The sequence below is a fragment of the Plecotus auritus genome (genome assembly GCF_963455305.1).
Source record: "Plecotus auritus genome assembly, chromosome: 1".
NCBI lineage: Eukaryota > Metazoa > Chordata > Mammalia > Chiroptera > Vespertilionidae > Plecotus > Plecotus auritus.
This window is the reverse complement of record NC_137770.1, coordinates 63,689,457-63,703,575: the sequence shown is the minus strand read 5'-3', so window position 1 is coordinate 63,703,575 and position 14,119 is coordinate 63,689,457. Positions and strand designations below refer to the sequence as shown.

Genomic DNA, 14,119 nt, shown 5'->3' with positions numbered 1-14,119 from the left:
CTCAATGGATAGAGCGTCAGCCTGTGGACTGAAGGGTCCCAGGTTTGATTCCGGTCAAGGGCATGTACCTTGGTTGCGGGCACATCCCCAGTAGGGGGTGTGCAGGAGGCGGCGGATCGATGTTTCTCTCTCATCAATGTTTCTCTCTATCCCTCTCCCTTCCTCTCTGTAAAAAAATCAATAAAATATATTAAAAAAAAAAAAAAAGAAGTAGTCCAAGCGGAGGTAATTGGCAAAGGGAATGGAATTAGGGGTTCCCACACCGTTTGATCCCTGGAAATACCAGGTGAGCGTTCCCAGAGCACCAGGCAGATGTCCTGCGCCCACAGCACTGGAGCGAGGCCTCGAAGCTGGGTCCTGACCTCTTCCCGGTGACTCTGATGACCGGCTAAGCTAGGGAAGCACAGACGCATTCAAACGCTAACCTGAAGTCCTCCCAGCACCTGTGCTTGGCACAGAGCAGCAATACGGACTGAACAGACGAAGGAATGAAAAATGATTGCCGAAACCAGTTTGGCTCAGTGGATAGAGCGTCGGCTTGCGGACTGAGGGGTCCCGGGTTCGATTCCGGTCAGGGGCGTGTACCTTGGTTGCGGGCACATCCCCATTGGGAGGTGTGCAGGAGGCAGCTGGTCGATGTTTCTCTCCCATCGATGTTTCTGGCTCTCTGTCCCTCTCCCTTCCTCTCTGTAAAAAATCAATAAAATATATTTAAAAAAAAAAAAAAAAAGAAAAATGAAAGTTGCGGATGGAGCTGAAGGTCTATCCTATGTCAAGGCCACTCATTTTACTTACCTTTTTCAGAGACTCATGAAGCTCATTCAGGACGTAAATCAAGAATTCCTGAGCGTCTTGCTGCGTCTTTTTCATAAACGCTGGGTAGAGGTTGCCAAGAGCTGACCGAAATATTTCTGGTGAGACACAGTCTGAGTCTCCCAGCCACATGTCTGTCATCACGTAGGCAAAAGCGGTGGCGACTTTGCTGCAATCCCTGGGGAGAGGGAGGGGCGTTTCTGGCTGCTCTCAAGAGAGGGGGCACCGAACACTCAGCCTGCGGCCCTCGGACCCAAAACGAAGCTTCACCCACTTCCCGGTGGACCCTCCCACTTCACTCACCCTAGACCGGTATCTGGGCGCTGAAGCCTCTACCGACTTGAGCCGGGATTCCAGAGGTTCCTTGCCCAGCCTCGCCTCGCCTCGGGGGAGCAGGGGCAGGGGCCGGGCTGCAGGGAACACAAGAGGTCTTACTTTTGCAGAGCCGTGATGTACTTTCCCGAGAGAAAGTACTCCACCAGCGGCGAGATGCTGCAGAGACACTGCAGGATGGCGTTCATGTAGCACGTGTTGCCCAGGTTCCGCAGGCCGGTCACGCCCTGGCAGTGCGGCTGGTTCCCGCCAGCCTTGTGCACCGGGGAGGCGTGGCAGTGATCTGCACACTCGGCGCTGGGGCGCCACGAGGAAAGAAAGAAGCGTTTTGAGGGAAGAGAATACTCAACCAAAGACCTTGTATGCATCTATGCATGACCCATGAACGCAGGCATGGGGGTGGGGGTGGCTGGAGGGGGTCGATGGGGGAAAGAGGGGGACCTATGTAATACTTTCAACAATAAAGATTTTAAAAAATAATTTAAAAATATGTACAAGTGACAGTAAGTCTCTTTCAACTTCATGACACAGCGTTCTTTTTTATTTTTATCCTCACACGGGGATATGTTTATTGATTTTAGAGAGAGAGGACGGCAGAGAGAACAAACATCGATGAGAGAGAGAAACATTCATCGGTTGCCTCCTGTATGCCCCACCGGGGGATGCAACGCTTTGTTGTACAGGACGATGCTCCAATTAACTGAGCCACTGGCCAGGACCAGAAGTGTTCTTAATAAGGCTTCCATCAAGTACATCCCCCACCAGGACAGAAGTATTCGAGACTGGAGTCTAAAATTGCATTACTTAGTCCAGAACTCTCTGAACAGTGCCTGCAGACAAATAAGCAGAGATAAAGTTTCTTCCTAAAACCAAAGGGGCCAGAACATAGTGGCCTTTCAGAGTCCTAGAATTGCTTGGCTAAAAACGCAGACTTTCCCTCTAAATACCAAAGCACTTCCCTTCTTGTTGGGCAAGAAATTTAACTATTATTAGTAGTAATAATAATAGGTAATAGTTAATAATAGCAATAGCCATCATGAATTAAGCCTAGAGCTATATTAAGTACTTAACATGTATTTTCCCACTTAATTCTAGCAACAGTTCTATGGAGTATGTACAATTATTTTTAAATCCTGTGTTATAGATGAGGTACTATGTTTCAGTGGTTTAGTCATTTGCCTATGGCAATATATTAAGGGATGTGCAGTGGTATGTTGAGAGAAGGAATGTTTATCTACCTACCTACCTACCTACCATCTGTCAAGAGTTATTTTGAGTTATATATTATACTAGAGGCCTGGTGCATGAATTCGTGCATGAGTGGGGTCTGGCTGGCTGACCCTGATTGGGGCCCATGGGGCCAGGCTGGCCAGGGGGAGGGGCTGGGGACAGTTGGCCAGCTGACTCCACCCCCTAGTCAAACTCTGGGTGGAACTCCCAGTGGAGAGGACAATTTGCATATTAGCCTTTTATTATATAGGATATTAATAGCTGGGTGTGTGTACACAAATACATATATACATATTGAGAGCATATTATGTACATATACTAAAAGCACGTATATACACTACGTGCATATTATATACTAGAGGACTGGTGCATGAAATTTGTGCATGGAGTGGGGTGTCTCTCAGCCCAGCCTGCACCCTCTCCAATCTGGGACCCCTCAGAGAATGTCTGACTGCTGGTTTAGGCCCGATCCCACGGGACATCCCTCTCACAATCCGGGACTGATGGCTCCTAACTGCTCACCTGCCTGCCAGCCTGATCGCCTCTTAACCGCTCCCCTGTAGGCCTGATTGATGCCTAACTGCTCCCCTGCTGGCCTGATCACCCCCAACTGCCCTCCCCTGCTGGCCATCTTGTGGCGCCATCTTGTGATGACATGAGTGCGTCCCACGAGGGCGTGAGGACCACCTAGGCTTTTATTAGTATAGAATAGATGTATATATAGACATAGAAAAACACACACATACATAGAGGGAAAGAGAGTACGAGTATAGACTTTGTGAGAAAAATAGCTTGGTTTACACCCTGACCTGCCGCTTACCAGTTACAAGATCTGGGACTCATGCCGGTTTCTCATCTATGAGACAGGAGCACTGCTACCCGCCTTAGAGGTTCGTAGTGAGGATTAGATTAAATGATGCAGGCATGTGGCACAGATTGCATGGCGAATAGGAGGTACCTAAGATCTTCTTAAAGAAGTGACTGATCTAGGACGTCCCTAACAGTAAGCTCTAGAACTAAAGCGTTCAGGTGAGTCAGCCAGACCTGCACGGGGGCGGGAACTCTCTGGGCTCCTGGGGAGTCCTCCTCCCTCCACAGTTTCCTTTTGTAAGTTGGCTATTGCGCCAGGCAGCCCGGCATCTTTGTCCTTTATGAGATGTCTTTCCATCTACGGTATTAAATGGGGTCTCCATGAGATGACCATCGCCCCCCCCCCCCCATCCCCGCACCACCCTGCGGGTCTGAAAGGCTCACTGTTACATGGAAGGTCGTTTCACTTCTATTTACCGATGTCACCCTTCGGGAATATTAAACAGCATATTTAATAGAATAGTAAACTGCCTACATATTAAATAGCATCTTCCCTTCCTTCCGGGGGACCTCCAGTGGGTAAGGTCTGGGGGAACCCTTCCAAAGGCGGCATGTTCCCCGACTGCGTTAGCGTGGGCTCCCCACCCCGCCCCAAGCTGGGCTAAGTGAGAAAGCCGCAGTGGCCAGAGGCTCACAGGACATAGTAGATGCCGAAGTCATCCGCGGGGGAAGGCCGCTGCGAAGTCATGTTAGTGAAACACGCTGGACTTTTCACTGCTATTCAGGCGCTACTTCTAGTCCTTTTAACTTCATTTCTCCCAGCCTGTTATCTTGGCTCTTTTTGTTTGTAATAAACTATATGTCCCTCCCCCCACCTTTCAGTAGCTGCAAAGTGGTTTTTATCTGCACTTCAGCTACATTCCAACTTGGATTTTCTATGCATCATAATCCTTTTCGTTCATCTTCAATATTCTAACATGTTGCCATGAGCTACTGTTACTTGGTTGCTTAAAAACTTTGTAGCAGATTCAGTTTCAAAGAATGAACTAAATATATAACATCTATTCCTCCATCACTCAGGTTCTCTTGTGTAGGTTTATTAAGCAAGTGCGCGCTCGCTTGCACACACACACACACACACACACACACACGAAAATTTACCCTCCCGGAGTCAGTGGACACCATGGCGACGCACTCATCCTCCCTCCCAGTGACTCACATTCCAGGACCGGGCGGCCGGTTTCTTACCCTGGGGAGGGAGGCAGTTGGATTTTGCCGCTTCCAAAAACGCATAGCACTGAGGTAGACTGGATCATTAATTACAGTGCAAAAGGGGTGCACACACATGCGTGTGCACACCACACACACACACACACACACACACATAATCCCACTAGTGCCAAAAAGGGCAAATATAAAGGGTTTATTATAAAATAATTTATAATAGAAATTATTTTAGAAGATCTCCTGAGCCTCTGTGCTTAAGAAAGCTATTCAGCCGGCTGGTGTGGCTGAGGTTGAGCGTCCGCCCATGAACCAGAAGGTCACAGTTGGATTCCTCATAAGGGCACATGCCGGGTTGCGGGCTGGATTCCCAGTAGGGGGCGTGCAATCGATGATTCTCTCTCATCATTGATATTTCTATCTCTCTCCCTCTCCCTTCCTCTTTCTGAAATCAATAAAAATACATATTTTAAAAAAAGAAAGTTCTTCAGTAAAGAGGGATTCCACCTTCCCCTCCTCCCCCATCCAATGCTCCCTCTAGATGAAAAGGGGTCAGAGAATATATGCAGCCTTGGAGGATGAAAGCAACCTGGCCGGGAAGTGGTCTTGTTAGGATGGGGAGCCTCCAGAGCCCCCTACCTGGTACCACCCGGTTCTTCCTTTGTGCTAACTCAGAATCTGGAGGGCGGTGATTTTCCACCTTTTCATCTCATAGCTCACATAAACTAAATTACTAAAATTCGGCAGCACACCAAAAATATATTTTTTGCCCATCTGACAAAAATAGGTATAATTTTGATTCATTCACACCAGATGGCTATTGTGTTGGCTGTTGTCATTTTTAAACTTGACAGGCGGAGGAAAGAGGTGAGTGCCCCTGACTAAATAGTCAGGTATTGCATGTTTTTACACATTCTTGTGGCACCCCAGTTGAAAATTGCTGATATAGGGAGTAGGTAAAGAAACAGCCTTCAGGGCAAACCCCATTTGTCTTTTACCAACTCTTCATCGAGTAAAATGAAGGAGGTAGTAAAAACACCTCTTCAAACATATCAGTGTCAGGAAAGATAAAGAAGGCTGATAACTACACCAGATTAAATAAAAACAAGACAAATATTATACCCAATCCTGGATGGGATCCTGGATCAGGAAAATAAAATTGCTCTAAGAGGACATTTTTGGTACAACTGATAAAATCTGCATGTGGGTTATATATGGATAGTTTGTACCAATATTGAATCTTATAGAAGTGTACTGTTTATGAAAGAGAATGTCTTTATTGTTAAGAAATACACCCTGATGGATGTAAGGTCATGATATATGCAACCTGCTCTCCAATGGTTCAGGACACCCACTGACACAGACACGTGTGAGGGGTTGGGGGAGTGATTAGCAAGTATGAGGCAAATGCAGCCAAATGTCAGCAATTGGTGAGCCTGAGTGAAGGTATCCTGGAGTTCTTTGTGCTATTCTGTAAGGCTGAAATTATATCAAACTAAAAAGTTTGAAAAAATGAATGAAGTTGATATATTTGTTAATATGGATTTCTCTCCAATTATATCACTAGTAAGTCCAAAAGGCAAGATGCCGGAGAGTTTGCCTATAGTATGCACCCCAATGATGTCCAAATGGTTTTAAAAACATACAGGTATGATCGGGCTACACAAAGACATTAAGAATTCTTTCTCTGACACCTGGATAAGGGATCCTGGCAACTATATTTGGTATTTGTGGTCTATTCACAGAGCTGTTTCTTGAAGTCACCTCAGAGGTGGTTCTACGGGACCTGAGTCCTGGCAGCCTGCTCCCTTTGCTGTGAAGTTCTCCCAAGGCCGTTGTTTCTCCTGATCAGTGGACTCTTGTTGAAAGTTCCTTTTATGTTTGACACTGACAAGTTAAAAAAAAAAAAGGTATCTAGAAACTTTTCGAACCTTAAGTCTAATTTTTATCGTTTTTAAATTTCTCTACAAACACACATTTAACTCGTCTATAGAAATATCAGTCTTGTTTTTTCCTCTCCAATCCCTGTGATTTTTATTTCTTCCCTTTTGAACTAGCTGGCACCTCCAGGAAATAGAAATGGGGGTGGTAGGTATCCCTAACTCATTCCTGGACTAAGAGAAAAAGCTTTGAATAATTCTCCGCTAAGTATGATGTTTGCTAAAGACATAGGTTTGTTTGTTTTTAGAGTTGTAATCATGAATGGATATTGAGTGTGGTCAGGTTTTTCTGACTTTTGAGATAATCATGAGATTTTTTTTCCCTCTTTATTCTGTTACTAGTGGCCTGGTGCATGGATTTGTGCACATTGAAAGGAAATTAATTAGAAGAAATATTTTAATACCTCTATTTGTGACTTGCTAATGAAAATAGGATTCTACCGAGTCTCCTATGTACCTACTCCAGGACTTCTGTGAGGATCAAATGAGATGAGGCATGGGAAAATGCTTCACAAACATTTGGTTAATGTTGTAATTTGTAAAATGTTTGCACCTGGCTATAAAGTAAGTCGTATTCCTGGGCTGAAGAAGCTCCAAGGAGGCTAGTCCCTAGGGAGAGGAAGCTGGGAGTTGCTTCATGACGTCATTACCTGACGCCCACAGCCACCATTTCTGGGCTGGGCTGGGCTGCGGGCTGCATTTTGCACCAGGGGATCTTGGCAGTATTGGCTGCAATTTGGTGGGATGTTGCTCTGGGGTGGTGGCAGAGCCTGTGTCCCTTGGGGGAAGCCGAGTGTTGGTTTGTTGGCTCCAGGTCCGTGGTGCTGTTTATTTTTAAATGGCCAGTGCGCGTCATGGCAGCTCTTGTGTTGAGTGTCTACTCCCTGGTAGTCAGTGCACATCATAGTGACTGGTCAGACGGATGGACATTTAGCCTTTTATATATATAGACTAGAGGCCCAGTGCACAAAATTCGTGCATGGGTAGGGTCCCTAGGCCTGGTCAGCGATCAGGACCAATCTGTGGGGCAACCGGTGGGGTGATCGGGGCCCCCGTTCACACCTGCCTTGGCCTGGTGCTGCCCACTCACCGGACCCGCACCCCCCCCCCCCCCGCTGCCGCCACTGGTCGCCTCCCTCTGCAGAGTGACCAGCAGGGCAATCGGAGGCCCCCGCTTGCACCGCCTTGGCTGGCTTGGCTCCACCCACTCACCAGCCACGCCCCCCCCACCAGTTGGGGCCTGTGGGCTGGGGGCAGCTCCTGTGTTGAGCATTTGCCCCCTGGTGGTCAGTGCACGTCATAGCGACTGGTCATTTGGCTGCTCGTTCAGCCATTTGGTTGATTTGCATATTAGCCTTTTATTATATAGAATTATATTAGGTGTACAGCATAGTGGTTAGACATTTATCTTAAAAAGTGATCCTCCAGTAAGTTTAATAGCCATCTGGCACCATACTTATTGACTATATTCCCTATGCTATACTTTACATCCCCATGATTTTTTTTTTATAACTGTCAATTTGTACATTTTAATCCCTTAGCCTTTTCACACACACTCCCAACCCCTCTCTCATCTGGCAACCATCAAGTTCTTCTCTGTATCAGTTTGTTTTTTATTTTTTTTAAAATAAATCTTTATTCAGATTACAATTATTTCTCCTTTTTCTCCCCATATCTCCCCTCCACCCATTTCCCACCCCACCTTCTGCCCTTACCTCCCCCCCACTGTCCTCATCCATAGGTGTATGATTTTTGTCCAGTCTCTTCATGAACCCCCCATACCCCTTTCCCCCTGAGAATTATCAGTCCACTCCCTTTCTATGCCCCTGATTCTATTATATTCACCAGATTATTCTGTCCCTCAGGTTTTTAATTCACTTGATTTTTAGGTTCACTTGTTGATAGATATGTATTTGTTGTTCATAATTTTTATCTTTACTTTTTTCTTCTTCCTCTTCTTTAAGAATACCTTTCAGCATTTCATATAATACTGGTTTGGTGGTGATGAACTGCTTTCGCTTTTTCTTGTCTGTGAAACTCTTTATCTGCCCTTCAATTCTGAATGATAGCTTTGCTGGGTAGAGTAATCTTGGTTGTAGGTTCTTGCTATTCATCACATTGAAAATTTCTTGCCACTCCCATCTGGCCTGCATAGTTTCTGTTGAAAAGTCAGCTGACAGTCGTATGGGTGCTCCCTTGTAGGTAACTAACTGTTTTTCTCTTGCTGCTTTTAATATTCTCTCTTTGTCTTTTGCTCTTGGCATTTTAATTATGATGTGTCTTGGTGTGGTCCTCTTTGGATTCCTTTTGTTTGGGGTTCTGTGGGCTTCCTGGACTTGTAAGTCTATTTCTTTCACCAGGTGTGGGAAGTTTTCTGTCATTATTTCTTCAAATAGGTTTTCAGTCTCTTGTTCTCTCTCTTCTTCTGGCACCCCCATAATTCTGCTGTTGGTACGCTTGAAGTTGTCCCAGAGTCTTCTTACATTATCTTCAACTTTTTGGATTTTTTTTTTTTGCTTTTTGCTTTTTCGGTTGAGTGTTTTTTGCTTCTTTGTAATTCAATTCTTTGACTTGATTTTTGTGTTCCTCTTGTCTGTTTTTGGGTCTCTGTATAATATTTTTTATTTCAGTCAGTGTATGTTTAATTTCTAGTTGGTCCTTTTTCATATCTTCGAGGGTCTCGTTATATTTATCGGCCTTTTCTAGGATATTCTTAAAAAGCCTTATAACCGTGGTTTTGAATTCTATATCCAGTCGTTTGTTTTCCTCCATTTCTTTTTTTTTTTTTTTTTTTTTTTTTTTGTTACATAAATTAACCCATTTATTATAGGCTCACAATGTTTCAAACTGTGGAGCTTCTACTGGTCTTTCAATTCCTTCAGTCTTCTGATGGCTGACTTTACTGTGACGGCAGAAGTGGTGTTGTAGGTCCAGGCACCACCAGCGACTGTTTTCATGCAGGAACCACAGTGCCAGATCCCCACAGCTCGCCTCTTCATCTTAGTTTTGCCACAGAAGGAGCAAGTGTACTTGGCGTGCTGGCTGATTTCAATTTTCTTCACCATTTTCCTGAGGGAGGCGCCATAACGGGTCCCGTATTTACCGACAATTCCGACCTTCTTGGTGCGTTTAGCCATTTCGCCGCGAACTAGGTCGGACGCCGAGAGGCTCCTCCATTTCTTTCGTTTGTGATCTGATTCTTTGACGCCGCATTTTCACTGCTTCCCTGAGTTGGTAAGGTAGATTTGTGTGCTAGGTTTCCAATATGGCCCAGTGGGTCGGCCTCCCCAGTTAACCTGAGGTGGACACTCTTGGTGCACCCCTTTGTGGACTGTGTGTACAGCCTTGTTGTAATTAAGTCTTGATTGTTGTTGGTATCACTGGGAAGAATTGACCTCCAGGCCAGTTGGCTGTAAGGATCAGCTGTGTCTATGCTGGGAGAAGTTCGGTGCTGGAGACAGCCTTATAGTATTAGACTTGCCAAATTGCAATAGCCTCTGTGCTCAGCTTGGATGGGGTGGAGCCTCAGTCTTGGCTTCCTGTCAGCCTTGCCCTTGCGCGCACGTGCGTGCCTTCAGACCTCTGCCTTCCCGGCTCCCGAGTCTCTGCCCGAGAGTCCAGACTCCCCCCACAAGAGCGTGGGTCCCCAGGGGCTCGCCTGGAACTGGAGTTCACTGCAGTCAGAACTGGGGCTCAGTGCATTCAGGAGCCTCTGACTCCCTTCCACTAGGGAAAGCCTGTGGCAACCTCCGCAGCCTTTGTGCGCACTGGCGTGCGTGCACTTTCAGTCCTCCGCCTTCCCCGGCTCCTGAGTCTCCGCCCGAGAGTCCAGACTCCCCCTGTAAGAGCGTGGGTCCCCAGGGGCTCGCCCGGAACTGGGGTTCAGTGCAGTCAGAACTGGGGTTCAGTGCATTCGGGGGCTTCCTTCCCCCTTCCGCCAGAGAAAGTCAGCCAGGCTCTCAGCCGCCCTTCCTCTCTGCGCACACAAAGACCCTTTGCTGTACCTCCAATTCTCTGTGAGCTTTTCTCGTTCCTTCTAGTTGTAGAATTTTCACTCAGCCAGATTTCCTGTGGTTCTGGATGGTGTCCGTTCTGTCTTTTAGTTGTAGTTTTGAAATTGTTGTGCCAGGCAGCAGTTTAGGTGTTTACCTATGCCGCCATCTTGGTTTCTCTCAGTTTGTTTTTTAGATTCCACATGTAAGTAATACCATATGGTATTTGTGTTTCTCTGTATGATTATTTCACTTAACATAATACCCTCTGGTCTATGTTGTCACAAATGGCAAGATTTCACTTTTTTATGGCTGAGTAATATTTCATTCGCCTATTGAAGGATACTTAGGCTATCCTATATAATAAAGAGGTAATATGCAAATTGACCATCACGCCCTCACAAGATGGCTGCCTATGACCAGGCTGGCAGGAGCGTTAGTGAGAGATGACCAATCGAGTGAACAAGCAGGCTGCATGGGGCAACCAGGGGTGTGTGTGCCCAAGAAGGGCAGTACCACAGGGACCTGTGAGCTGCAGTGGCAACAACTGGACCTGAGCTGTGCAGCGTGGAGGCCCAGCTGCGGTACGCCCAGACCCAGCTGGCCTGGCTAAAGAGAACCAACGCCTTCAAGGCCGTGTTTGAGATCTGTTGTGACGGCCCCCTGGCCATCATCAATAGCTTCAGGTTGGGCTGCATGACCACGGTCCCCGTGAGCTGGAGTGAGATCAACGCAGCCTGGGGGCACACGGCCTTGCTGCTCCTGGCCCTGGCTAACACAGTCGGTCTGCAGTTTCAGAGGTACCTGCCTCAGCCCCTGTGGGGACCACTCCTACCTGAAGTCATTAACAAATGACCCCGTGGAGCTACCCTTGTTCTGCACCTGGGGGCAGAGCGCTCTGCTGGGTAACAAGTTTGATGAGGCGATGGTGGCCTTCATGGACTGCGTACAGCCGCTCAAGGAGGCAGCGGAGAAGGGAGAGCTGGCCCTCTGCATGCCCTACAGTCAGGTGGGGGACGGCCTGATGGGAGACCCGGAAGCCGGTGAGTTCTTTTTTTTTTTTTTAATAAATCTTTATTGTTCAGATTATTACAGGTATTCCTCTTTTTTTTTCCCTCATAGCTCCCCTCCACCTGATTCCCCACCCCACCCCACCCCATGCCCTTACCCCCGGCCACTGTCCTCATCCATAGGTGTAAGATTTTTATCCAATCTCTTCCCGCACCCCTCACACCCACTTCCCCATGAGAATTGTCAGTCCACTCCCTTTCTATGCCCCTGATTCTATTATATTCACCAGTCCATTCTGTTCTTCAGATTTTTCATTCACTTGATTTTTAGATTCACTTGTTGGTAGGTATTTGATGTCATTTTGTTGTTCATAATTTTTATCTTTACCTTTTTCTTCTTCTTCCTCTTCTTAAAGAATACCCTTCAGCATTTCATGTAATCCTGGTTTGGTGGTGATGAACTCCTTTAGCTTTTTCTTGTCTGTGAAGCTCTTTATCTGACCTTCAACTCTAAATGATAGCTTTGCTGGGTAGAGTAATCTTGGTTGTAGGTTCTTGCTGTTCATCACTTTGAATATTTCTTGCCACTCCCTTCTGGCCTGCATAGTTTCTGTTAAGAAATCAGCTGACAGTCATATGGGTACTCCCTTGTAGGTAACTAACTGTTTTTCTCTTGCTGCTTTCAAGATTCTCTCTTTGTCTTTTGCCCTTGGCATTTTAATTATGATGTGTCTTGGTGTGGTCCTCTTTGGATTTCTTTTGTTTGGGGTTCTTTGCACTTCCTGGACTTGTAAGTCTATTTCTTTCACCAGGTAGGGAAAGTTTTCTGTCATTATTTTTTCTAATAGGTTTTCAATATTTTGCTCTCTCTCGTCTTCTGGCACCCCAAAAATTCGGATGTTGGTACGCTTAAAGTTGTCCCAGAGGCTCCTTACACTATCTTCATATTTTTGGATTTTTTCTTTTTGTTTTTCTGGTTGGGTGTTTTTTGTTTCCTCATATTTCAGATCTTTGGTTTGATTTTGGGGTCCTTTGATCTACAGTTGAGTTTCTGTATATTCTTTATTTCAGACAGTGTATGCTTAATTTCTGACTGGTCCTTTTCCATTTTTTTGGCATTCTCATTGAGATCCTTAAAGGTTTCACTAAGTTCCTCAGTGGTTATTAGAAGATTCTTGAGTAACCTTATAAATGTGGTTCTGAACTCTATGTCATCCAGTAGTTTGCTTTCCTCCATTTCTTTCATTCGTGACATGTTTCTTTGTCTCCGCATTTTGCTGCTTCCTTGTGTTGATGGAGTGGCTTTGTGTGGTAGGTGACCTATAGGGGCCAGTAGCTCAGCCTCCCCAATCACTTGAGGAGGATGCTCTTGGTACACCCACTTGTGGGCTGAGTGCAAAGTCTTGGTGTAGTTAAGCCTGGATTGCTGTTGGTACACTGGGAGGAATTGACCTCCAGGCCAATTGGCTTTGAGGACCCGCTGTGTCTATAATGGAAGAACTGCTGCGCTGGAGACATGCTTATGGTGCAGGACTTGTTTCAGTGGGGCTTTGGTGCTCACTGAGTCTGCCTCTTGAATGTGTCATTTATGGAGGTGAGGAGTTGAAATCTGGTGTCTCACACTGACCACTGGGTACACTGGCTTCTGGATCTCCAATGGGGTGCAGGTCAGCTACTGTCTGAGGCCACCCAGCAGGAGCTCCAGCGAGAACTACAGTTTTCTCCTCTTTGCTTGGGGTTTGGAGGTTTTGGAGCTGTCTGACCCGGGCTGCAAGTTTGCTAGGTTAAGCTGCGATAGGGCAGGCCATTCATATGCTAAAGCCGCTGCTTGGAGCTTAGGTGGGTTTGTAGATTGTGCAGGGCGGGGTCTCAGGGCGTCACTAGGCTAGGGCGTGGCAAACAGCGATGGCTGCCAGTTAGCCGGCTCTGTGTCTCCAACCGCGTCCCCGCATCTCGTGCCCCAGTGCAGTAAACAATTATTCCTGCGCGCAGCCCTGCAAGTAAGCCACTCTCACTTTCCGACCCGTTGGCAGACAGTCCAGCTTCTCCCCGTAGGAGTTTGGGTCCCCCGCGTCTCCCCAGAAACTGGAGTTCGGAGTAATCAGGAGCTTATCTCCCTTCGGGTTGAAAAAAAGCAGCGCTCCCAGTTGCCCGCCGCCAGCCCGATTCGCGCACCTCCGTACCTCAGCTTTTCCACGCTTGTGCAGGTCTCACTGCTCTTTTCTCTTTCCTTCTAGTTGTAGAACTTCCACTCAGCCAGCTTTCCCGTGTTTCTGGGTGATAGACGTTTTGTCTTTTAGTTGTAGTTTTGAAATTGTTGTGCGAGGCAGCAGTTTAGGTGTTTACCTACGCCGCCATCTTGGATCCTCTCCAAGCCGGTGAATTCTACTCCATCAGAACCCGCCTGAACACGGAGGAGCGGTAGACCAAGGCACTCAAGTTCATGCTTACAAATTTTAAGTGCAGTCTCGCTTGGGTCTCCTTAAGGTATCGTCACAAATAACTTTACAGTATTTGAACATTATGCTAAGTGAAATACACCAGAGAAAGAACAAACTATAAAAACACACTATAGAACAGGCAGACAGCTCTGATTGGGGGTGGAGGAGGTGAAAAAGGGAGAGGGGTGGAGGGATTTGATAGCGGGGGCGGGGGGGGCTATAATCTGATAGAACACCTGAATTAATCTGAAAAATAATCATATTTTAAATCTTAGAACACATATACTTATGTGACTAGGAGGCTAAGTTTCTTATATATGTGAACA

The 14,119-nt window shown here is 46.5% G+C and overlaps 2 protein-coding genes and 1 pseudogene across 3 annotated transcripts in view; 1 reads left to right on the top strand and 2 right to left on the bottom strand.

The window, feature by feature from the left end:
• Positions 1-3,934, bottom strand: part of USP50 (ubiquitin specific peptidase 50) — a gene marked incomplete at its 5' end in the record, with an annotated part of 41,813 nt that extends 37,879 nt beyond the window's left edge. Inside the window, 5 exon segments of the mRNA XM_080684955.1 lie at positions 796-991; positions 1,249-1,438; positions 1,441-1,443; positions 1,909-2,009; positions 3,882-3,934. Of these exon segments, the coding sequence (XP_080541081.1) occupies positions 796-991; positions 1,249-1,438; positions 1,441-1,443; positions 1,909-2,009; positions 3,882-3,934 (543 nt within the window).
• A 5,214-nt stretch (positions 3,935-9,148) lies between these two features.
• Positions 9,149-9,512, bottom strand: LOC308250207 (large ribosomal subunit protein eL43). The gene has a single exon (XM_080672606.1). It carries the CDS (start codon positions 9,485-9,487, stop codon positions 9,209-9,211), a length of 279 nt encoding a protein of 92 aa, XP_080528732.1. The 5' UTR covers positions 9,488-9,512; the 3' UTR covers positions 9,149-9,208.
• Positions 9,513-10,817: 1,305 nt separating this feature from the next.
• Positions 10,818-13,855, top strand: LOC308234628 (beclin-2-like; annotated as a pseudogene). Its single transcript has 3 exons — positions 10,818-10,822; positions 10,909-11,385; positions 13,728-13,855. The product of its transcript is annotated as a beclin-2-like (transcript).
• The last annotated feature ends 264 nt before the right edge of the window (positions 13,856-14,119 follow it).

Coding starts and splice junctions, on each gene's coding strand:
- LOC308250207 (XM_080672606.1), bottom strand. CDS start 9,487: ATGGCTAAACGCACCAAGAAGGTCGGAATTGTCGGTAAATACGGGACC.